The sequence below is a fragment of the Strix aluco genome, chromosome 14 (assembly GCF_031877795.1).
Source record: "Strix aluco isolate bStrAlu1 chromosome 14, bStrAlu1.hap1, whole genome shotgun sequence".
Lineage (NCBI taxonomy): Eukaryota > Metazoa > Chordata > Aves > Strigiformes > Strigidae > Strix > Strix aluco.
In genome coordinates, this window is record NC_133944.1 from 4,401,929 (window position 1) to 4,427,864 (window position 25,936).

Genomic DNA, 25,936 nt, shown 5'->3' on the forward strand with positions numbered 1-25,936 from the left:
ATCATGTTACTTCGTGAAAGTTCTTGCTTACCCATTCCTCTGTCTCTGAAAATATTAGCTTGGGAATCTGACATAGAAGCTTTCTTTGACAGCCCATTTCCTCTAGAGGTGAAGCAGAAGGACTAATCAGCCAACTTTTGAGAGCTTTCACTTTTGCTGAAAATGAAGTTATAAAGTTGTTAGGGGAATTTCTGAAACTTAATTCATTGCCTGGGGGATTCAAATGTTTTAAAAAAAGTATTTTTCATATATTGTAATCCTTCTGAGTCATGCTTTCCCTCTCTTAAAACTATCTTTGCTTATCTTAGTTTATCTGTAAGTGTCTTAGTTCCCCAGGGCTATGCAGCTCACACGGCTTTTTTTTTCCTACCCCCTTCCTTGGGAAGCTCTAACATACTGTTCTAGAAATTTGTAATTAGGTAGTGCTCTGGTTTTATGTTTGTCTCTTCACTAATAGAGAGGGCTTGATTCCCTCCTCAATTCTTAGTTTGAACGTTGAGAATCAAGAATTCTCTGCTTCTGAAGGTCAGAACGATTGGTGCTCAATTCTGACATCAGTCTGACCTATATCTTTTGTTTTAATGGGCATGTAACAATAGTAATGACAGAGCACATAGGATGTCAAAAGGATACAAATACATTTTTGTAAGACTGAACTGGGAGCAGTATGTATGTTTAGGTTCATTCATGAATAGTCCTGATGCGCTTTAGAGAAGTTTGGGCTCATGACTAGAATTTTTTGCAACAGGTCCCAAAGGGCACACTACTTTCAGGGCTGCATCCTCAAATTACACAATCAAATTTGTGCAGTTTCCTGCACTTCAGAGCAAACAGATGCCAGCAGGCCTGGCCTGGGCTGGGGCTGGGAAGTGACCCCTGTACCCTCACTGTTCAGCCGCTCGAACTGACTGCCCGCAGGCTTCCTGGAGCCCAAACCTGCTAACCTCCTAAAACCATGGGGACAAACCTTTTCAGGTGCCACCACTATCCTTGATACCATCCAAACTCTGTCAGGGCCTTGGCCTTATCATGATGCCTGACCTAGAACACGCTCACCTCAGGCCTCTCCCTCTGGTGCAGGTGGGCTGTGAGGGAAACTGCGGTGGATAGGGGAAAAATGGGAATGACAAGTCAGAGAGATACAGGGGCCAGCGGGTTGTACAGTGAAGGCTTGGGGAAAGTGCACTCAAGGAGAGAAAAGCGCCGAGCGATGTAGCAGCGCTGGCCACCGCGGGAGGAGGCGCAGCCGCCGTGAGGCAGCCCAGCGACCCGTCTGTCGGTGCGCCACACTCAAGATGGCGGCCGACACGATCCCAACCCCGCCACACTCTTCTCGCTTCCGATTGGCTAGAAGGGCTGGCAGTCTATGATGCCAGCCAATCAGCCGGCTGCTACGGCTGCGGGGGCGGTGCTGCGGCCTGTCCCCTGGGGGAGGGTGTTCTGCGGCTGTCGCAAGAGGCGAAATGAGCCGCCTGGGCCCGTGGTTGAGGCCGCGGCCCCTCGGGTGTGGGCTCTGGGCGGTGCCGCGGGGGCTGCGTCGCGTCTTGGTGGCTGCCGGCCTGTGCCGGGGCCTGGCGGGCTCCAGCACCGCCTCTGTCGCGGGCATGGAGGAGCTGCTGAGTCGCTCCGTGCCGCCGTTGCCGCCCTACGAGACCAAGGAGAAGGCGCCGCCTCCGGCGGAGCTGCGCAGCGCGGAGTTCGTGCGGTACTACCGCGGCTTGGAGGCCGGGCCGCCCAGGGCCGAGCTCCTCACCCGCCTGGCCCGCGACTTCGGCGTGGACCATGGCCGGGTGGCGGAGTTCAGCGCCAAGGTGCTGCAGGCCCGGGAGCAGCAGAGGGAGCTGGGGGCCCTACTGCAGGCCGAGGACCGGCTCCGCTACTACCTCAACCCCCAGTACAGAGGTCTCTTCCAGCACCTGGGCCGCCTGGAGGGCGGGCTGCGCTTCCTGGTGGAGCTGAGGGGCGACCTGGTGGAGGGGCTGGCGACCAAGGCGGTGGACGGGCCTCATGTCAAGGTGAGAGGGCTGGGCTGGGTGTGGGTGGCTCTGAAAGGGAGTTGAGGGGGAGGCTGTAGGGTTTGGTTTGGGGCATCTTGCTCATGGTGCTACTCGTTGGGCTGGAAAGCGGCCCGTGAGCCTGATTCACTCTTGGGGTCACCATGGTGTGAGATGACGGAACCCCTTCCCACAAGTGGTGGCACCAGTGGGAGCTGGCCTTGCGGACAGCTCAGGAAGGGAGCGGCCCGTGGTGTGAAGCAACAGGCTTTGCAAAGTGAAGTAAGTGGCAGTGGGAGGCTGTGCTGAGGGCTTGTATCAGCAATAGCGTGGCCGGCAGGGACAGGGAATGGATCTTATCCCTGTACTCGGCACTGGTGAGGCCGCACCTTGATTACTGTGTTCAGTTTTGGGCCCCTCACTACAAAAAGGCCTTTGAATGACTCGAGCGTGTCCAGAGAAGGGCAACGAAGCTGGTGAAGGGTCTGGAGCACAGGTCTGATGGGGAGCGGCTGAGGGAACTGGGTGGGGTTTAGTCTGGGGAAGAGGAGGCTGAGGGGAGACCTCATCGCCCTCTACAACTCCCCGAAAGGAGGTTGCAGAGAGCTGGGGATAAGTCCCTTTAACCAAGTAACAAGCGATAGGACAAGAGGTAATGGCCTGAAGCTGCACCAGGGAAGGTTCAGACTGGCTCTTAGGAAGTATTTCTTTCCAGAAGGGTTGTTGGGAGTTGGAACGGGCTGCCCAGGGAGGTGGTGGAGTCCCCATCCCTGGAGGGGTTTAAGAGTTGGGTTGATGTAGTGCTGAGGGATATAGTGGAGTTGAGAATGGTCAGTGAGGTTAATGGTTGGACTAGATGATCTTTACGGTCTTTTCCAACCTTGATGATTCTGTGATTCTGTGAAGGGCTGGCATTAGGGCAGTGGAGGAAGGGCCATACTGATGCAATGTGACATAATGCAGCTGATGTTGGGACTGCCAAGCTGTGTCAAGAGCTCCCTGCAGGAGTGATGTGCAGTGGTGTGATTCCTGGTCCAAAATAGGGCCACAAGTGACGTAGGAGCTGTGTCATGCTAATGATGAAGAATATCAACAGGAGAAATGAGTTGTGATTTAGCTCAGTAGTGTGTAGAAAATAGGTGAGGTGGAACATCCCCATGGTGCAGTGAGGTGATACGGGTGTGGAGGAAGGAATGATGTAGCAGATGACAGTGGCAGGAGATGACACAACTTCCTGGAAGGCAATGAAGAAAGACAGCAAGTTGGTCAGATGCACTGACCATAACTTGTTTGTCGATACTCAGATACAAATTAAGTTTGACAAGAAAACGATGGTTTTTATGTCAGTACTGTCAATTAACCACGATCATTGCATAACTGAAGTAGCAACAGCATTGGTAAGATTCCACATCCAGTTGGACCATCTTAAGTAAAAACAGACTGAATTTGCAAAATTAACACGATAGAAATGTGTAAAACAGCTGAATGTACATGCGTCAAATAATACAATATGTTCAGAAACATACTAAACCCATTTGAAAGTAGGAAAATACTGTCTGCAGAACTAAAAGCTTCAATAAAAGGGCTGTCATAAGCATTCTGTTATGTCATTTTCGCAAAATAGTTTTTGAAATGTTTGGATTCATTGTATGACTGGGCGTAGTTCTACATATCTGTTCTTGTAGTTGTTTTTGCTCTTGCTGGTTGGTTTTATTTTTCAAATGTGATATATTGTAAAAATAAGAGTTGGTAATAAATAGCACATAGTCCAGAAAAGATAAAGCTACAACTGGTTTGCATTCGTTTTTGTTTGTGACTGTATTGGCTTTAAGGATTTACCCTGGATACTGTTTCCTTTCATTTTGGAGTTCCGTTTGGGTCATTCTCAACTGTTTTGCACAGTAACCAAGACCTAGAACTATGTGCTATTCTAGTGTTCTTGCTAGTGTGTCTGGGAAAGGTGTTATTTCAGAAGCAAGACATAAGCATCTTGCTTGGCCTTTAAAATCTATTTGCTTCTATTGCAAATAAGCGTCAGAATAACTACGAGCGCTCAAGGGAGCACCCAACCCGCAGGAAGCCTTGACAGTCTCAGCAATGGAGCTGATTGCTAGCTGGTGCAAGGTGTTTGTCAGGAAGTGGTGTGAGGACATGTGTATTTAATTTGATACCTTAAGCCGTAGATGTGAGGGTTTTTTTATTACCTGTTCTGAGGCTAAATGTCAAGAACAGAGAAAACTATATAGCAGAATATTGGGGGGAGGAGGTGGGTTGTTAATTTTTTTTTTTTCTTTTTAATAAAGAATCTGAGTCTTGAGTAGAGAACTGTTCTCGTGATACAACATATATTTTGGGATCTTGTAGTGAACAATTTCAGAGTGGTTCTTCGCTAGTTTCCCTAACTGCAGGAAAGAGATGAAAAAAGGTAGAGGAAAGACTCTGGAACTTGGGATGGATGTTAACATGTCAGGATTCACTATTACATATGATGAATTCTTGTCTGTCTGAATTTCATAAGGTATTCTTTTAAAACAAGAAGATGCAAATTACCTGATGATTGTTTCTCCGCTGGTTTCAGTGTTCCTGAATCATTAATAAAATAGATTATTGGCTGCAAACTGGTGTAGTGTTGTCTTCAGTTACTCCCAAATATACTCATCTTCATAATGCCCTCAGTCGTCTTTCATAAATCACCTCTTAAGCTGAATTGATGTTGCAAGGAAAGGAAGAAATGCTAATGCCTAACTTATTCTGATTTTATGTACTGCGTGACATGTGCCTAGCTGCACTGCACTCCAAAACGTGTCTCATTATTAGACTTGTGAAAGATTCTGAGCACTGAAGTCGCTGAACTATTTTAGCAGTGTCTATTAAATCAGAAGTCATAGTGCCCTAGGTGTCAGGATCCAATGTAAGGCAAATTGGGTTGAAAAAGCTGACTTACAAGAAATTGAGAAGAATGGTGACTACCTTACTGGAAGAATTCTATAGATCTTGAACATAAAACCCGAACAATGTATTGGAAATGCTCAGAATGATGGATTGTGCAAAGAGAAGGAACATGCTGCAAATAAAGTTTAGTTTATATTTAAGTTAGTTATTAGAAGGCAGAATCGTCACCTAGAGCAAGGCAGAAAAATTACAGGTATCCTCAGTGACAAGTTGTTAAGACGTAGTAAATGTCTTTCTGTGGATATGTAAAAGATGACAAATACTCTTGACACAAGTCTCTTGATAATCAGATGGCAAAAATTTAGTGGTAAACTGTATTTTTGAAGCTATACAGCCTTTTTTCCAAAGAGTCTGCCAAAAATATGTGCAGGGCATATTGTGAAGAGAAATTTTTCTTCGTGATCTGTCCCAGAGATGGGTTTTCTTTTCTATTACATATATGAATCAATTATTACTGTTTTAAGCCTCATGCATAACGTTAAGATAACCATTTAAAAAAAACAGTACTGGCGCATAATACGTTGTTTGAAAAGTTAAATTAGAGTAAAGCTGGGCCTAATTATTTTTGATTAAGGTGTTTGAATTTTTTTCCTCTCTCTCTTATGTTCTTTTCATGTATTCTGTTTTCCACCAAAGGACATGCATGTTTTCCAGCATCTTCATAAATGAGTTGATTTTCTGATGAGCCCTTGCAGTGCACAGAGAAATTTGCTGAAAATGTTTCCTGAGTGTAGTTCTTCCTGTTACTGTTCAGAAGTACTTCACCTGCAGTACTTCTTTTTCTGTGCCAGCATTTTCCTCTTGAGACTTTTTATGTTTTGCTTGCTTACTCAGTTTCAGCATTTGAAATATGGACTATGGTGAAAAATTCACAACTTAATTATTTCAGGTAGCAAATCATTCAACTATTGCTTTTAAAATACTCTTCATCTTTCCATATGATTCAGAAAAAGTCAGTGGAAGGTTCAGGTTGCTGGTAAAAGATAATGGAAAAGATAGCATTTTTGTCAAATTGATTTATAAATAAACCTGCTTCCATAATTAAGCAGTAGTTGGAATGTATCTGTAATCTTGTTGTTCTTGTATTGGTCTATAGAAAAAAAGAAATACCATAACTGTTTTGGGTATTTTTCCCCTCATAGCAGCTGTTCCTAAACACAGCAAGGACCTAAAGTTGGACTTTTCCTTGAATTATTTTTTTTCTTAAAGCTTTCTCACAGATTTGAATGCTGGCCTTTGTATAATCATGAAAAAAAAGGTTTCAATTTTAGTAGAGGAATTGGAAAAAGTAAAACAGGCTTTAAGGGAGAATGTTTTGCGTGTGGGCTGTACATGGCTTTCTGGGGAGGGGAATTATTTGTGGTGATAGATGTCTTGCCTTCACATGTCCACAGAGGGATGTGTTCATTTCACCCAGTTGTACTGCCTTGAAAGAACTGTGGTCTCATTGATGAGGATTCATCAATGGATTGGAATCTCTCTTCACTCAGGGGAAACAGTGGCTATATGGAGAATCTGAATATTGAAACAGTTTGCTTTAAAGGTCTAAGAAGTTCTTAACTAGAGAAACAAATGAAAGTTAAAAGTTTTTCTATGAAAAAGTGTTTGGTATTTACCTAGCAAAAGTCCTGTATAGCCATTTTGTTACTGTAGATTTGATTTAAATTCTAACATACATAAAGACAAATGTGCAACAAGAATTTTGTAACTTCTGTGTATTTGTATCTGTACTGACAAGGAAATGTGAAAATAAAATTAAATGGGTCTTCTTGGTGCTGGAGGAAAATTGCAGAATGCATTATATGGCCTACTGGGATTTTGTTTTTGCCGAAACCGTCTAAAATATTTCTTACACAGTCCTTAGTTTTTACTTTGCATTTTGAAAGACCTATTAAAACAAGGATTACCCACTGCTGTGTTGTAAATATAAAATATTTTTCTATTTCCTCAAAACATATCAACACAGAAGCAGTTTGGACTGTTAGATACTGGTTGATGAAGCATTTCTATTTTGTGTTTGCTCAACAGATTAAGTAGAATAACATATACAGGTGATTAAGTCACTTGAAAATGCTCGTGCACTCTTTACTCACTGTCTAAAAGAGCAAAAATGGAGGGGGGGAAGGGAAATAAAATTATTTTAGGAATAAAACATCATACAATACAAAACACAAGAGCCAGGGAAGTTCTCAGTGCTACCATTACCACTGCAGTAGTTACTGTTAGCAATAAAAAAAGGAGAAAACCAGTCCCCTTTTGTTTGTGACACACTATTGAATCCCGTTTCGCGGATGGGTGTATTTTTCAGTATCTCACCAGGGGTATTCTGTATGTATATTTTGAAGCTAATTTGTAAAAAAAAACCCCAAAGACACCTTTAAACACTTGGCAATACCGGAGTAGATCTGTAAGTTAGTATGCCCAAATGAAGCATATCAGGTTAAAAACTTCAAATGCTCCAAAGCCATGGAAAAACTGGGCTCTTGTGAGGCGGGCAGAATACTTCTCTTGTGGCCCTGTCAGATATGTAACCAGCAACTAACAATAACTGAGCCATCTGTTTGATATGCATGGAGTGTTAGTTACTGCTGTTTCATATTATGTTTATCTGTAAATATCTGCATATGAATTTTCGTTGTAAGGGGTATTTTATTTTTTAGCAGTTTGAGAGGGAAATTGAAATAGTTACCTCATCAAGACAAGCAGTTTTTCTTACTAAAAAAAAATTGATTTAAGTTTTTCTTAAGGTTTTCCCATTTGTTGCCCAATAAATAGGGACCTGTTGTGAAGATTAAAAAACCTGTAATTTGCTGTCTTGTAGGAAGAACATGGAATGAAAAAAAAAAAAATCACAATTTATTATACTTGGCTAATAGAAACTGAAGTATAACTGGTAATTTTAAATACTAATCTGAATATGTCTTGTTCAAATTTAAAATTGGGATACTGAATAATAAATGTGGCTTTTTTTCTTTTTAATGAAATGTTGGATGTGTAATTTGATGACTAAAAAGGCCTCGGAAATGAAAATAAGAATTTACTTATCACTAAGTTTACAAAATAAGAGAACCTAATTTGAGACTGTCATTGTTGGAGTCAAGCCTTTCAGAAACTTAGCCTATACTATGGTATTGAACACAACCCAAAATTTTGATAAACACAGTTTTGGATAGTATAAAGTGTTTTATGTCTTTCTACACTAAGAAGTTTTGTCAACATACACAGTTGCAGTTGGACTAACTAGATGATCGTTGTAGGTCCCTTCCAACTGGAACTATTCTAATTCTTTGGCCTGCAAGCTGCCCTGTTGTTTTATAGAGCATTATTATTTACAACTGACAGATTATTTGAATTGAGTTGTAATTCCCCATAAACAATATTCCTGTCTTCCAGAATCGTTACTGAGAGCACATCTGTTTCACTTTCTCCTGTGGTTACAATTGCATTGCTTTTATACAGCTCTATCTTGGACCTAAAGCATCTCTGTAATGCATTCTGCATCTTGAAAAGTAGCCTTCAGTTCAGTTGGGCATCATTATGTCCTGTTCTATGGGGCATGTTTGCTAAGTCTATAGGTGCTTTAGAGAAGCAAAATGCACGATTCCTGTGTTTTCCACTTTTACCAGCTTCCGCGTAGTGTAACTGGCTTTCTCCCAAGTCACTCGTTGCCATCTGAGCCATGTTACTGCCAATAGATGCAGAGCAGTGTGTGCAAAATAATGACTAGGAGGAGCGCAGCCATCAGCAGTTTTCCCTCCTAGCTGCTAGACTGCAGCTTGAAATGGTGTCCCAAAAAACAGATGGATGACACGAGAGCCACAGGAATCTGTTAGTTTGACCCCAGATCTGACAACTCTAGCTTATTTTTCTGGTTTACAGTGTGCCCTTACAAAAGAAAACAAAAAAACCAATCCTGAAGACTCTTACTACACCAAGGGATATTTGACCAGAAGGATTTATGATTATTTTCTAAAAGCTTCAGAGCTGTGCAGAAACAAGGATTCACAAGGGAGGTACCTTAAAACCAGAATAAACAAAACAATCAAAATATACTTGTTTAGGACACTTACACCTCTACAGTTTGAGAGGAAAAATGTATTGAGAAAAAAAAAGACAAATCTGTGTATGAGAGCGTACTTGAACTAAAATTCATCATTTCCCAATAAAACTCTTGCTGCTGCAAGCCTTCTTGAGGTTGTAGGCTGGTACCTGTTCAGTTGTGCTGCCCAGGAGTTGCAATTCCTGCATGACTTATCTGTGCCAGAAAGAGCCCTTTTTGTGGATGCTGTAATGCAGACAATTCTGGGCTCTTTTTTGGTACAGCCTGTTTTACCTGCTGCTTTCTCTTTGATCCGCTAGTCCAGAAGCCTCAGCCAAAACAGCTTTGCCAGTATAGCTTACAGCTACTCTAAATGCAGTTGAGTGATGTATTGTCAGAGTGCGACAAGTGTTGAGGTGCCCGAGCCAACAGTAATTATGCATTTTTCACAGTAATGCCATATTATAGAAATATTCTACTCTTCTGAGGTAGTAAGGCAGCACGGGTTTAACATGTGTGTCTGGTAAGCCCCCCAAATCAATCAGACTTGCTATAAACGTGCAATGGATCCTTTCACTAGGGAGGGGAAGGCATACTGTGTATGTCCCTCTTAACTATCCTAGTTGCTAAGTTTTGACACAGCTTATCTGGTTCTTTTTAATGTCATCTATTATGTTACTTCCTCCCTTTGCTATTGTGTAGAATAGTGTTACCTTGAGACAGAGGAGGCAAGAATATTTTAATCACAGCGTCAGTGAAAACTTGTGAAGACTGTCCATACCCAGGGTGGATTTCACCGAGTGTGGTCCTTCATTTTTCTCAGTTCTTCAGTGGTACTTGTTGCAGATAGTCACATATGTGTATTGTTTTCAGGGGTTTCTTTTTATGCTGGTGCCATGCATTATGTGGCTTCCATTGTTTTTCAGTGGAGATTGCTTACCCTATAAATGTACTTAAGGTGAATTTTTTTTGTATTGTTTCAGTTTCATATTCATTGAACAACTTTTTTTACGAGCATATGCAGGCTTTGTTCAGCCTTGTACTACAAGTGCAGATGGAAGTAGAACTTGGCAGAAGACAGTTTGGCAGAAGACTTTGAGCACAGTTTATTATATAACAAATTTACAAATCTTGCGAGGGTTGACCTCGTGGAAGAGTTCATGGATACTCCCTGTGTTTGGAACAATGCAATTGACATTTTCACATTTGAAGTATATGCCAATTTATGCTTCAATAACTAAGCTCTTCTTTTCTTATATATTGGAGGATGCTTTTGAAAAAAAGTAGAAAGATAGCATAAAATTTTCATGCATGACAATTGTTTTATGCAGATGAATGACTGTTTTCTTCTGGATCATTTGTATAGCTGCCATTCCTGCATAAACAAAGATAGATGCCAAACAAAAACCTATATATTTCACTAACACAATTTAGTAGGTGTAGAAGGAGTAGGTAGGAAAAAGGGAAACTGAAGGAAAATTTGAATCTGCACTTCAGGTATGGAAAAGAGCCAGGATTTGTTAGGAATTTACGCTGCAAACTTCATGACAGTGGTCATTACCATCAACTGTAGGAGTTTTTATGGGAGGAGTTAATTCTAAATTTGGGTGGATTGGTGTAGATTGAACTATCTGATCACAGTTGGCTGCAAGCATAGTCAGGGTTTGAAAATTTTAGTTTTTCTAGTACATTGAATTAAAGAATAAAACTGTCCTTTTTTTCAGTCTTTGAATCCTTGTAGACATTACTTTGGCCAACAGGAACCTTCTGGAATGTGTGTCTCTTGACAAGTTCTTCTATGAGTTTCCTCTTTGTTAGGTTACAATAGGAAATATTTTTGCTTTTTTATGAAAGTCCTGAGACTACATCTGAGCTTTGGAAGGATGTTTTAAGTAGCGTTTTCTGGATAGTTTTACATCTTTCTTCTGTTGCTTTGCTTAAATATAGCAAGCTAAAGTACATTGGAGCATAATTTTTGTCTATTTTATGTACAGCAGCGGCTATTTAATAAAGGCCTGAATAGAAGATGAAGTATTTTTGTTTTTAAATAAATGATTATTGAGTTAGTAAGCTTACGTTTCTGATTAGGCTGTTGGTAAGTTGGTGCTGGTATCACAGTGTGCTGCATACAAAGCAAATGTAAGAAAGAAAAAGAAGCTCTACAATCTCTTTAAGGGATATTCATCCTGTGCTGAGTTCAAGAATACTATCTAAACTCAAACAATTTTAGACAGGAACATCTTTAATAATATAGGCAGCAGGAAATTAGTAGGGAATATAAGATTCATATTATGATGAATGTTTCTGAAAGTATTTGATATTACAGTTGGCTTTAATTCTGTATCATACTGTTCCAAATCTGTTATATTTGAGTTCTGTAGTCTTATGCTGCTGTTTTTGTTTTTCTTGCTCAAAAAGGTTCATACTTACAGAGAAGAAAAATTCTGTAAAGCCTATGTTTTTTATCTGCACCCTGTTGAAAGATACTAATTTTCTAATTTATCATCCTGAGTGGGCATGTGCAGCTCCTGTGCCGAGTTCTACATTCCATGCTAAAGTCCAGACTGAAGCATTTTTATTGTTTACTGGTGCCTAAATGTGTCTGTAATGGGTTTCAGTCACCTCCAGTATGTATGTTATGTGCCTTGGAAATCTGTCAGAAGTAGAAAGTTCCATGTGTTAATCATGGTGCAGAATGTGCAGGAGGAAATAGCTATTCTGTATCTTTCTCATAAAGAACAATGGAAAAAATGTTTAATAAAGGAGAGGTGACTCTAAACATGGATAGGAACTAGAAGATTTTAATTTGGTGAGTTGCTTTCTTATATTAATAAGCTAGTACTAATAGTCTTCCTAAAGCATGAACTGCTGAATACTCCGATTCAGATGTTAGAAAATTAGAGTGAAATTAAAGTCCTTATTTACATCAAATTTCACATAACTTTTTTTCATGGTATTTAAATCTGAGCACCTATGCAACTGCGGCCTTATGGTCAAGACTGCTCAAATACTTCTACTTACTGTTTTCAATATCCATTGTTTTGCATTATCTTCCTTTTCCCTGTCTGCAGTTTACTATAGACAGTGTCAGACATTTTCATTGACCTAGTCTTGTGTGAGGAAAGCTGAACTATTAGTGGTTAATCTTCTCAAACAGATGCATTAGTTTCCTTGGAACTTCCCGGTGTTGTAGTTTGAAATATCAAGGTTATTTTTACTCACAGTTGTATGTTCTACCTAGGTTATTTAGCAGATAAATCCCATCTTTCTTCTGTTTGCAGGAAATGAGTGGAGTGCTAAAGAGCATGCTTTCAGAGTGGTTCTCCACAGGATTCCTAAACTTGGAGCGGGTCACTTGGCAATCACCTTGTGAAGTACTCCAGAAAATTAGTGAGTAAGTGCTAAAAGTTGCTAATGATCCTTGATGAAAAGGCGATGAAATAAATGGTTGTGGCTGCACAGATCCACTATTTTCAAGGTTCTGCTTTTCAATACTCAACCATAGGCAAAGTATAATTAAGGAAGCGTTGCATTGAACACACTAAAGAGCACACTTTTAAAAACTGAATTAAGTAAACAGTAAAGGGGATCATTTGTCCCATAATTTGATCCTTTATCTCATTTGTAGACTGTTGTCTCTTCTTCCAACCTTCTCAGTTACTCCTCCCACATTCCCAGTGGTGCTGATTTGCAGCACTGCCCTCTCGCGTTCCCTTTCCTTGCACAGGTGCTGCTGCGGCTGCTGCCTCCATCACTGCTGCCACCTTCTTCTCCCCTCAGCTTGCACCAGCAGTGTTGGTGGAGAATCAGTATTTAAGTCTGATCCAGCATGGGGTGCCCAGCACTCAAGAGCATGTTTTTCTTCTCATGTACTAAGACTCCCCTTCCTGGCTAGAACTGTTGAGGTGCACAGAATCACTTGTAAACAATATGTGAAGAGAGCACCTTTTTGCAAAGCATTCCTTAAAATCTACAACATTTGCTTCTGAATTTCTGTCAAATATTTGAAAGTTGTAGTGATGAAGATGACTGAATCAAGGTTATGTTGAGTGGCATTTTGTCATATAAAAAGCTTGTCATATAAAAAGCTCGAAGAAAAATGAATCTCTAAAGAGTTCTGAAAGTACGTGACTTGATGAGGCAAAGAAAAGAGATCTTACACAAGCTAAATTTTCAAAATAAAAATAATTAGTAATATTTTACTTAATCTTCAAGGTACCTTGGCAAATACACTAGACTTTCAATATAATAGAGAAAAGAATATTTTGAATAATTGGTTGAAGACATGGCTGTGGGAGTGCTAACAGACTCTCTGTAGCTTGGGAAAGCTAATTCCTTAGAGGTGTATTCAGATTTCATTCAGTGACTTAGTTATCTCAATCTGATATCCTGTACTGAACAGTAAGTGCAAGTGAAATCTCAGATACGTAATAAGCATATCCCAAAGAAAACTAGAGAGAGTGGGTATGCAGTGCACCTTTACATTGGCACACTTTGCTGATGAATTTTATTTTTTCACTTGCAGTCTGATTCTCCTTTTTTGATTGGAGAGTTTTGTCATTGACATCAATGGGAAAAGTACTGAGCTTGTAGGGTTGGCAGCTGACCTCTACTTTTAAATGGAAAAAAAATATAATTTTACTTTTTTTTATTTTTTCATTGAGTTCTGAAGCTGTGCATCCTGTTAGAAACTGGGTTGATATGAAGCGTCGAGTTGGGTCATATAGAAGATGCTACTTTTTTTCTCACTGTGCAATCCCAGGAGAACCATTGATAGTCTTGCATGTTGCACTAACCAGTGATATCTCCAGCAGCATCCAGGTACAGTCACTGATGCATTTAGTACACAGCAAGATGCTCAAATTGCAATGTACTTATTTTAAAATCTGTAATTCCTTGTAATTTAGTAATATTTCTTTTTGTTTCATTTTTTTAAGAGATGAGAGAATTGACACTTAAAAATTACAGAGATAATCTGTATATATCCTGTATTACGTAAATTGAAATTTTGGGATTTTGCTCAAGTGCAAGAAAAGTGGGAAAAGGTAGGAAATATGTAAGAAAAGATAGCAAATGAGATTAAAACTTCAGCGCAGTTGTGATTACTTCTGAAAGTTTTAAACCACGTTACAGTTACTTCCTGCACTTGCTAATGGATAAGTAGCTCTTCTTTCTATGTTTTGATTAGATTTTTCTTGTTTCTCAAGGAGGGTAATGAATAAAACAGCAGGGGAAAAGCGTTAACACATTTGAGAGTTAAAAAGAAAGGCCCCGCCCCCATGATGGTGATAGCTACTACTAACTCTTTTTTCTAATTCTTATTTTCCCAGGCCATAGTGAGAGAAGTGCCACCTTTAGAAACAGAAGATACAGACAAAATTACAACAGCAATTTTCTACTCAATCAGTTTGACTCAGCAGGGACTGCAGGGTGTGGAACTTGGGACTTACCTCATCAAGCGGGTTGTAAAAGAGCTGCAGGTAGGTTTGGCAGGGTGTACGTGAGGTGCTGTTTGGCCAGTGTGTTCCCCTTACATTGCTGTTTTCATTTCCATTTTGTGTCATTGCTCAAGGCAAGGAGCTACTAGGTCTTCCCCTACATTTGTAGCTTCTTACCAGATCAGCCTTTGAAAGTGTGTAAAGAGTTGGAAGAACATTTTCTGCTATTGGTTAATGTCTGCGGTGTAGGTACTGTTACATAGTTGGCATGAATTACTTGTGTTTGCCTAATCATGTGCATAGGTTGCCTGAAAGTCAAATTGGTACATTTCTGTTGAAGGTAGCTTTAATATAGCTGTATTTTGCAATGTAGTGTATTATATGATTCACTACTGTGTCTCAGCTGAGTGAGTGGGACGTTCTTAATGCATGCTAACAGGCTCCCTTCCAGGCCCTGATCAACATTTTCTCTCTTCGATGTACTTATCTGTTCCTTTTTCAAAATCTTATGGCTGCTCCAGTAACAAAAATAATTCCTGTACATTAATTAATTCATTTTCTTGTTTGTTATATTGAATTGCCACTGGTTATGTGTGCAATTTGCATGCTTGCTTTGAATATATCTATTTAAAAAAAAAAAAAAGAGAGCTTTTTCTTGCAGTATAGTAACGAAGATGTCTTTAACATTTGAAAGTCACAGGAATCAGTTACTTTATGCAAATCAGTTCTGTGAATTTATATAATATTACATACTATGGGATTATTGTTAATAGTTTTAGGACTTCTTGTAGAACTTTCTTCCAAGTAACTGGAGAAAGGAATGAAAATTCATTAATTTACATACAGAGTGGTATGAGAGAGTTACATTTCTGTGTTGAGTACATTATTTTAGTTAATAGTCTTTACTACTTAAATGATTAACAAAGCTACCTCTTAAAGGTAATGATAGCTACTTGTGTTTCTATTAATTGTTCCAACATCTGGATTAGTAATGATGTCTGGAAAATTGTCTGTGATTTAGAACTTCAGTTCTACTTACAAAAATAGCTTAAAATTGGATGCACCAAATTTCTACTACTACAAAATGATTGATTAGTCAACTACTGAATCATAACTGGCTGTCCTGAAGTTTTTTATTTTATCTTAATTTTAGTGGATATTTTGGCTGAATTTTGTTGCTTCTTGCTTTCGGAATGGCTTTCAGATTAATTGTCTAAAGTGCAGTAGTCCAGGTATAATTAGGCTGTGCCATCTGTCTGATCTTGACTGAGAGGAAATTGGAATGAATTCATGCAGTTATCTGCTTTCACATCTGAAAAATAATTTCTGGATAATTGAGTTGCTCTCATAAAGTAACCCTATTGATAACGTAAACTAAATTGCTTACAACACCAGAAAAGTTATGAGTGAGTTTATAAAGGAAAATAGACATACCATACTTAGATAACCTATGTGCAACTAAAATTTGATGTATCCAACAGAAGAATGTGTTTTATTTATAATTACAATATGGGTCAGGGCAATCCCAAGCAGAAATACAGGCTGGGCGAGGAGTGGATTGAGAGCAGCCCTGTGGAGAAGGACTTGGGGGTATTAGTGGATGAACTGACTGAGCCAGCAATGTGCGCTTGCAGCCCAGAAAGCCAACTGTGTCCTGGGCTGCATCAAGAGAAGTGTGTCCAGCAGGTCAAGGGAGGGGATTCTCCCCCTCTACTCTGCTCCTGTGAGACCCCCCTGCAGTGCTGTGTCCAGCTCTGGGGCCCCCAACATCAGAAAGACACGGACCTGCTTGAGCGGATCCAGAGGAGGCCACGAAGATGATCAGGGGCTGAAGCACCTCCCTGAGGACAGGCTGAGAGAGTTGGGGGTGTTCAGCCTGGAGAAGAGAAGGCTCCAGGGAGACCTTAGAGCGGCCTTCCGGTACTTAAAGGGGGCTACGGGAAAGGTGGGGAGGGACTCTTTATCAGGGGTGTAGGGATAGGGTGAGGAGTAAGGGTTTTAAACTAGAAGAGGGTAGATTCAGATTAGATATAAGGAAGAAATTCTTTACTGTGAGGGTGGTGAGACACTGGCACAGGTTGCCCAGAGAAGTTGTGGCTGCCCCCTCCCTGGAAGGGTTCAAGGCCAGGTTGGACGGGGCTTTGAGCAACCTGGGCTAGTGGAAGGTATCCCTGCCCGTGGCAGGGGGTTGGAACTAGATGATCTTTAGGTCCCTTCCAATACAAACCATTCTATGAGTCTATAAAGTTTCTACATTTAAGTGTTGTAAAATCCAGCCCTTCAGTGCTCATCCAATACATGATGAATAGGAAACACTTTGGCTGAGATGCCTTTAAATACAGTCTAATCATAAAATTATTGCCTCAAGGTTAAATAACTTATTTAATATTGAAAGCTAAGTGCTTTCCATACGGTGCCAAAGATGGAGGTCTTCCACCCTAGTTAAATTTCATACACTGCTTTAAGATGTTATGAAAAATGTGCTGTTAGTAGGAAGGTTTTATATGGTGAATTGGAAATGTCCTTAGTTGACTATGAAGTTGTAGAAAAACTTGAACTGCCTATTTTTATTTACTCCATAACTACATATATGTAAAAGATACAACAACCTCCATGGATTGTCTCTACACCATTTCTTTTCTTGATGACAAACCTTGTTGGGGTACCACTGTAGGACTAAAAAAGATATAAAGGATAATCCAGGAGTGTTTATCCATGATTGATGTTGTTCTCTAATAGTTTTTCTTCCACTCTTACATGTTGTTAATATTTTTTTATTTTCTTTTCTTCCCACTCTTTTGTGCTTTCTTCCTCTTTGTTCCAAAGTATTGTTCTTGAATTTTGCAAGAACTGTCTCCCATTATGTGTGGTACATCTGTGAAATGACCCTAAATCATCATACTGTTGTTATCAGAATTATTTGATTCACTTCTATAATGCCTACTCATTCAGCTTTTGTTGTAAATGTTGTGACTCCCATCTTTGTGGACTTTGCCTTGCAGTGGAGAGAAGCCCTGGGTATTTCAGCTTCAAGATACTTATACTGTGAAATTTCTACAAAGTTAGATGGTTCAGGGCAAAGGCAGGGCATATGATGAGTATACAGCAGCAGGCAGCCTGTTTCACCTGTCTGCCAGAATTCTGAAAGTTCTACTTCAATGCATTAATTGTACACATGTGTTCTCTTTCTCTCTGGTCAGGTGTAAGCAAAGGACTTTCCAAGGTTGTCTGTGTTCAGGTTGGACATAATTCTTTGGAGCAGCATTATAGTCACTTACTTTAAAAGGGACAAATGGTACAGTAGTAGTGCTGAGTTGACTTGGTGACAGCAGCTGAAACAATACAGCCTCAGCAAAAAAATGTTGGGTCAAAAATTACATCTCATTAAGTGAGCTTCCAGCAGCCTTTGTAAAAATAGATACTTGAGGTCTCTGATAGGAAGAGGATTTTTTATATAACCTTTGCATGGCTTTGCAATAAACAAATCTTTATTTAAAGTGCTGCTAAATCACCAAGTGTTCCAGGTTACACAAGTAGAATCTCTTTAATTTAACTGGTAATAAAATGCTTTGGGAAGAGACAACCATTTGTAGGGGTTGAGGATTTTGCTTTTCATTATATTTGCATCATGGATGACTAATACACTTTTACATCTTGCCATTTATTTGAGTTAACTTTTGTGGACATTTGTTTGATCTGCAGGATGTTATTTGATTTGTATTTTCTCAAGGCACTGCAAACTCCTAAAACTTTTTATCTTCTAGTAAAAATCCTTTATCTGACTTTGCCTTAACTTAACCTGCTCTGACACTTCTACTTGTAAGTGCCATTGTAACCTCAAAACTGAATTCTCAGCTGTCATTCTTCATAAGAAAAACTCCCAAATTGGACCTGTCATGAACGTATATCATTAGATCAGAAAAAGACATGCACTAAGTTAGAAATATGCTAATAGCCACACTTTTTTTTCCACTGTTAAAGCCTTTATTTGGCAAGATTTTTTAAAACTGTACTGAAATGTTGATCTAGCAGGTATCTACACTAAAAAGTTATGTCTATAAATTCCATTAGTACCAGATTCCTTAAAATCTCGTTAATGGACAATTAAGATAGAGCTTAATTTTTTAGAAATCTTGATAATTTGCCTGAACTGCCACACACAGTGCTAAACATGAACGTGTGTAGGGTAGCACGTCTCCTTCAAAGAATGTCAAGTATGGATTCCCTCATGAAAGTATTTCTTCCAAATGGATTTTTATTAGGACTGTTACGAAAACTGCAGCGGTAGAGGCTCTGGTGAAGATTACAACCTCAGTGTTAAGCACTGTTAGTTTGAGGCACTGCATAGAAGTTAATGGCCCCTGCTTTGGAGTCTTTCACTAATTTAAGCAGATGGAGGACGTATGAAGTTGAGTCACAGAAATGGGTCCTCAGTTTCATCTCTTTATATGTGCACAGTTAGCAGTTTGAATCCTTAATCTCTACCTAGACATTGTGATCTGGCATTTGCCACAGGTATTGTAATATAATTGGGGAAAGGGGAGGGATATAATGGAGATCAGAATAGGACCTGAGGGGTGTAGCTTCTGTTGCATACAAAGTCCTGGGAGAAAGTGTGCTACTCTAAATAGGAGACTTTTCTTTTTTTGGTACTTGCTTGACAAAAGTTTGCTACATCAGTAACATAGAACGGTTTTGTAAACAGACTTCTATTGTTATCTGAGCATCTCCTGTTTGGGTAAGCAGTGGGGTGAATTAATTAGTCCACTGATACTACTTTGGTTCCAGTTCTCCCTGTACAAATCTGAGAACAGGCTACCTATGCTTTCTGTGTAGTCTCTCTGTAATTAATGTATATAAAGCAGGGAGCAGACACCTGAAATAATCTCTTGTATTTCTTAAATTTAAGCTTGCATTGTTCCCAGAAATGAATTGGATTTTGAAACAGTTTCAGGCAACTAGTAAGAAAACAAACCTTGAATTGGGTGCTGGAAGAGAAGCAGGCAGATGCATTTCTAGCAAGCTGATAGGTACTGGTGCATGTGTAGACAGATAGATTTCTCATTAGACAGACATTTAATTCAGAATGTGTTTATAGCCACTCTAAATGGTCTGTAGCTCTGCAGAAGGTACATCATAGCAATTCAGTCTGCAGATGACAGACACAGATAACTGTGGTGAAGCCTTTGAGAAAACTGCTTAGAATTTTATAGCCTGTGGCATTTGAGGAAGAAAACTGATAGCTACTATGTGACTCAATAGAATGCTTAACAATTGGTGGCAGATTTTAGCTTTCTGGTTGGGCTGTTGATAATTGCTACCTTAATTTGATCTAGGTGACCTGGGGAGATCATAATTTCCAAAACAGACTTTGCTTTCATTGATGAAAAATGTGACCTTGGACTACAGCTTTCAGAGTGCAAGACAGTGTCAGATGAGATATGGATAATAGGAGAAATCTGCACTCTTCTGCAGTGAAAAAAAACCCAACTAAAAGCCAACCAAACCCAGAAATCTACCCCAAAACAAAATGAGCAGCTGTTTCTTAATGGTGTGTGGGTTTCTGACAAGAAAATAAACATTAATGGATCTCCACCAATAGCCTTAGAAACTAGCACATCAGTTTAGCAACAACATAAATGTGCACACTTCCCTGCATCTATTTATTTTTCTACAAGAAATGTCTGCCTCAGATAAGCTCCTAAACTCAAGCATTTATCAGATATGTAGCAGTCTGTACTGTAGCTTCAAAATGGGGTCACTTTCCCATGCCTTATCTGTCCTAAGAAGTAAAAAATATGCACAAGTTCCCATTTTGTATTTATTAATAGAGTAGAAGCTACTAACTTCCTGATAAGTATTTTGGGTTGGGTTTTGTGAACAGGTCACTCCTGAAAGTGAATGATAATCAAAGAGCAGTCGACACCACAAGGAAGAAAAATGTCAGTTACTGAATTAGGAACTCTGCAGTGGTTATTATTAATACACAAATATGTGAAGAAATAGTTCATTCTCACGGTTTTCATTGTGGAATGTGGATGGGTACCCTCTTGGCTTTGCAGGCTGGGAGATGAGATTGGAATTGTTACCCTACGGAAGCCATGGGTGTGACTCAGCTCCTGTGTGAAAAGCCCTGTTTGTTAGCTCTGTTCAGTAGCAAAATAGTATTTTCAGACACTGTGCTTTCTTAGCAGAGATGGTGCAGAGGACTTCCAGACTTGACTTTGTAGTAAGCAGCCTTTTCTCTTGGTCCAATCAGTTTTTACTTGAAAGAAGAGTTTCTGCTTCTCAAATTTCAACATTACCTTCCTTCTTCCCCTCTCAGGTTTTAACCCGAAATATCTGTGCAGAATTTATGAAAGAGACCTAAGCAATATGTTCTCAAAGGCACTATCATTTATAGGATGAGTAATATAGTTAGGAAAAAAGGAAAACCTTTAAGGAATGTAATCCCATCTTTGGGTCAAAATGAAACACATCCTGTATTCCTTGAATCCATACCTAGAGGAAAATAGCCTTTAACAACCTCCTTCTTTTTCTCTCTCTCTTTTTTTTTTTTCTTCTTTTTCACTCCCACTGCACAATAGTAACATCTGTACTCCCTCTAGCAGCACATGTAGGATTTCTCATTGATGGGTCATTAATTTGAAAACTTTTACTGATTTATCCCTCTCTCTTGTATTCTCTGTGTGGTGGACTAAAGAAGAACTTTAAAGCACAACAGGAATGAAGACATGGAAGAATGAAAGCCCGTTTTGAAATCCAGTCTCTTTTGGGGGGAGCTTGCTGTTGCTTAAGGATGCTGACATGAAAAGAGTACTTCTCATTATAGATTACAGGTTTGTGTTTCTGCACCTAAAGGTTCATTTGCAGGTCTATCACATCCTAGAAAGTTGCTGAGTTGTCATCCATCATTATTGTGTGGACAGGCAGAAGGGTACTGGGTCATTGAATCTTCAGAAGGGAGTTGTGGCCTTCCGTTCTGGGCAGAAATTCATCTAGCTGCAGTAAGAGCTGACATGCAAAAGGTCAGGTTTCTTGTCAGCAGGCTGTCCCAGCAGCTCAGCTGCGGCCGGTCACAGTATTCACCACTGGCCAGCTTTCAGTGTGCTGAGGCAGAAATGAAGGTAGCAAGTCATGCTGCTCGTTACCATCTTGACAAAACTGAAAGCTATCACCTTTTTTCCTAGAACAAATATCTTGTAGTATTTTTTCAGTGGCCTTTAAAAATTCGCGTCTGTGCCATCTTTCTCTCTCCTTCTCCAGGAGATCTGTGCTTTTGTGCTAGCAGTGTTGTCTTCAGTAGGAGCTAGTGTTAAGTCAAGGAAAGTGTAGCTTACGAGGAGGCATCTGAGCATAACTCTCCTCTACCATACTAATTAAGATCCCGCTGCTTTAAAGAAAAGTGGATTCCAGATGTGATGATTAGATACACTCCTTGATTGAGAAACACTACAAGGAGGTGGATGAAAGGTGACTAAAGGAAGATTTAGTGAGTGCATTTGATTCTGTATTCAAATTTTATGAAGTTATTTTGAATTGATATGTGCATAAATAGTGTTTGTACCCGTGAGGAAGTATTTAGCATGGGGGTTGGGAAGGGAAAGATTTTTGAAGTCTATAGAGTTGCTTTGTTCTGTTCTCATTTTTGCCCTTTTTCTGCCCCCAGATATTTTCTTTTTTTAATTGTGGTCATTGCTCTCTTTTTCAGAAGCAGAGGGGAGACTTTTCTAAAAAGGCTGAACTGTCTACTCCAAGAAATATTCTTTTAATTAAACCATATTTTCTATATCCATGCCTCTTGTAGCCATGGTCCACAGTAAGAGCACAACCCTAATAAACTATTTTGTTTTATAAATGCTGTATTGTGTAAAATTGTACAAAGAGGTGTAAAATATCAGCAGATACTCCCTTCCACAGACATCTCTTTCCATATATTTACAAAGAATATTTTTCCTTTTATGAAATTCTCATGTGATGAAACCTGATAGTTGTATTTCATGTATCTTGTTACAGACTTATGCTTCAGAATTACTCTTAAAAATATCATCACGTCCTTTAGTGGAGACTTGAAAAAGTGACAGGAGATCAACGCTTTACTAGTATTGCACTATCTGCCCATGGTAGTTATAGCAGTTGATAATGGGACACAGTCAGGATCTCCTGGGTGCTCTGATTACAAAAATGGTTGTTTTGTTCAATAAGATACAGAAATTAGTGTTTTTATAAAATAATTTGCTTTTTTCTTTCTCCAGTCCCCTAAGGAGATGAAATGGGGTGTTTCTTTGTAACTTGGTCTGCCTTTCTTGTTCCTGTCTGGTCCCAAAAGAAGAATTCTCTGGCTTACATATCTGTGTAATAGAGAAGCTCAGATGAGGGGAGCAAGTGAGGCTATCCAGTTTATGTAGTTCTAAGTCATAAAACTGAAGAGGTGGTAGATTTGAGCTGGCTGGTGTATCATAGTGCCGGGAGCCAGCAGAACAGCAGTAAGCCAGTTGGGAAGCTCTGTGTGGGAAGGAAAAAGATGTAAATAACCACCTGAATATTATTCCAGTTATCGAAGTTCCTAGAAATGGTGGTTGGCTCCAGCCTGTGACAGAGGTGTGTGAGGCCCGCGTTCCCTGGCTTCTGCATCCTCATGAAACAGAAGGCAGACAGAGCGTTGTGTGGAGCCCAGCGTTACCTGAGGGTGCAGCAGCGCAGGTGCAGTTCACACAAGCTAGCAGCGTGCCTTCCATTAACGTTTGCTGGTGTAAGGTAGCATCTGAGTGATGATGGCTTTTTAATGGTTATCTCAGCTATGCTCAGAGTAGAAAAAACTGCATTTTGTAGTCATTTAAAGACAATTTTCTGTTGACATTAAGATGCTTCTGTAATGTTGATAAATGTCTTGGTTCTTGCCACTTCTTCCTATATGAGCAGTAATTAAAACAACACTCTGGTTGTTTCAGTTCAGCTCTGTCTTCCCTCTGTTCCTTGCCCCCCTACTCCTTCAGCAGGGTTGACTGATGTAATTTTTGTTAATTCCAAGTGACACTGAGTTTAACAACCTTCTCTGTTCACATTGGTGTGCCCCAAAACTAACACATGGTTTTCCTTACGTATGTTTTGCTTTCACAGTTAACAGTTTTTACTCATATATTAGTAGGAGTAGAGAAGAAATTTTATTAAAACAAGTATTAAGCTGTGTGATTAATTTTTTTTTTTTACTGGAAATATATATTTCTTATCTTGCTATTTTATCTGTGTAGTCCATAGTTTGGGAGTAGCATGAAAAATAGCTGGCCTGTATAAAGAACTGCTTTCATAACTTCAGAAAATACTTATTTCCCTTAAAATCCAGAAATCATACCTCTTCTGATTTTACAATAGAATGAAATAGGAAACCGCTCTTGATTTTAAAAAAAGACAGTTACATTTGAAAAATAAATGATATTTAAAGGGTTTTGAAAACTTGTATGGTTAATTTTAAAAAAAAAAATATTCCTCAGAGTAACTTCTTTATGTGATGTGATTGTTTATTTCTGCCTGTAAAATGATATATGAGAATGTAGTGTTGTAAGTAGTAAGTACTGCATAAGTGCTTTTGTATAGAGTGTGTGTGTGGACTGTAATTCAGTCAGAGTTAAAATTTTCTTTGTGCTCCAAGTGCTTTCTAGTCATTAACCTATTACTGGCAGGGTGATTTCCCCCCCACCCCACCCCCCTATGTGTGTAAGTTAATTTTCAGAATCCCAGGCTTCACTTGACATCAAGTAAAGGGTATCAGCTGTTCTTTCACTCAAACTTCTCATTGTCAGTCACAACAAAACTCATAATTTTTTTTTTCTCTCTTTTTGTCTGCAGAAAGAACTTCCTCAGATAAAAGCTTTTTCTACTCTTTCACCTATCCCAGGATTCACAAAATGGGTTGTTGGTCTCCTCTCCTCACAAACAAAAGAACTGGAAAGAAATGGACTTTTTACAGAATCAGAATGGCAAGAAATCTCTGAGATCACAGGAGACTCTACTACTGAAACACTAAAGAAACTCCTAAATAACAATGAGTGGGTGAGATCAGAAAAATTAGTCAAAGTGCTTCATTCACCATTTATGAGACTCTGTGCATGGTATTTGTATGGAGAGAAACATCGTGGCTATGCTCTTAATCCAGTAGCAAATTTTCATCTTCAGAATGGCTCTGTGATGTGGCGGATAAACTGGATGGCGGACACAAGCCCTCGGGGCATTGCTGCTTCCTGTGGCATGATGGTAAACTACCGGTATTTCTTAGAGGATACAGCCAGTAATAGTGCAGCGTACCTGGGGACTAAACAAATTAAAGCCTCAGAGCAGGTTCTTTCCTTGGTGTCTCAATTCCAGCAAAATAGCAAGCTTTAATTAAATATCATGAAAACTAAGAGCAAGTGTTCCTCACCTAAAAGAGCTGTAATATTTTGCAGTGTCTATATTTAGATGAGAATGTCCCTCATAAAACAAATTCACTCAGCACAGAACAATGCAAAGTTACCTAGATGATCAGTTGTCTTGCTTAATTGCCATATATTCAAAACCTGACTGGCTGTGACTGAGTCACTATGAGTTCTAGACATCTGTTATGTGCATATGGGTTGGAGGTATCTATTAAAAGGTGAGTAAAATTCTCTCAGTCAGTTTCAACTCAGTGGTAACTTGAATGGAAAGTACTCGAGCAGTACCATTATTATTTTGATAATAAACCTGTATAAACTGTGTCTATGAAAGGAGCTGCACTTTGTCATAGTACTACTATATATAGCTCAGTACCAAAGTACCTGGAAAGAAGTACCAAATGAAGGTAAATTTTTGGTCAAGTACATTAGAAAAACAGCAATCTACAATTTTATTTCAATAATATGTGTCTTTTTCACCCTCAAAAATGCTCATGTAAAAACTTCTTGGTATTTTCCTTTTTCAAACCCACTAAAAATCTCACTGAGTCCTTGCTTTGCTGGAGCATGGAAAAGCCTTGCATTAATGTTATTGAAAAATCAGGGTCTCAGTGCAGCAGGTATTGTTGTATTATATTTGCATGTTTGTCTGCTAAAATATAATGAGAAAGAAGGAAGTGTTCAAATAGGAGAGGGAATAAAGAGAGCCTGATACTTATGAGAGTTGAGAAGTTTTCAAATATGTATATTATACTTTGGCTCTGGTAATTTTTTAAGTTGATAAAGAGCTTTTTTAATAAAGAGGTAGGTGTGACCTGTAAACCAATAAAATAAACTTTCTCAGTAAATTATGTCTTGTGTATTTCAGCATGTACCTTTCTTTGCTTAACAGCCCTCCTTGGTAACAGTATCACCACAGCAGAAGGACCATCCTAACAGAATTTCATACTGTTTTGTAATTTCTGATTTATTTCCTGTCTGGTCAAATTCCAGTTCTGTTTTCAAGAAAAGAATTATACAGGAATTGAAAGTGATAGAGTCCCTGCTTGTGTATGAAAACAGAAGTGAAGAAAGCTGTAAGTGTCCAATTAGCCTTTCTCCTAG

The 25,936-nt window shown here is 39.4% G+C and overlaps 1 protein-coding gene across 1 annotated transcript; it reads left to right on the forward strand.

Moving 5' to 3' along the window:
- The first annotated feature begins 1,412 nt into the window (after positions 1-1,412).
- Positions 1,413-25,680, forward strand: MLYCD (malonyl-CoA decarboxylase). The gene is made up of 5 exons (XM_074839481.1): positions 1,413-2,015; positions 12,267-12,379; positions 13,650-13,806; positions 14,316-14,465; positions 24,270-25,680. Exons 1-5 carry the CDS (start codon positions 1,464-1,466, stop codon positions 24,801-24,803), a joined length of 1,506 nt encoding a protein of 501 aa, XP_074695582.1. The 5' UTR covers positions 1,413-1,463; the 3' UTR covers positions 24,804-25,680.
- Positions 25,681-25,936: the final 256 nt, after the last annotated feature.

Bases quoted from the DNA above. Each gene is read 5' to 3' on its own strand.
- MLYCD (XM_074839481.1), top strand. From the start codon at position 1,464: ATGAGCCGCCTGGGCCCGTGGTTGAGGCCGCGGCCCCTCGGGTGTGGG. The intron at 12,380-13,649 runs GTAAGTGCTAAA...TTTTTCATTGAG, and splicing joins GTACTCCAGAAAATTAGTGA to TTCTGAAGCTGTGCATCCTG. The intron at 13,807-14,315 runs GTACAGTCACTG...TTATTTTCCCAG, and splicing joins ATATCTCCAGCAGCATCCAG to GCCATAGTGAGAGAAGTGCC.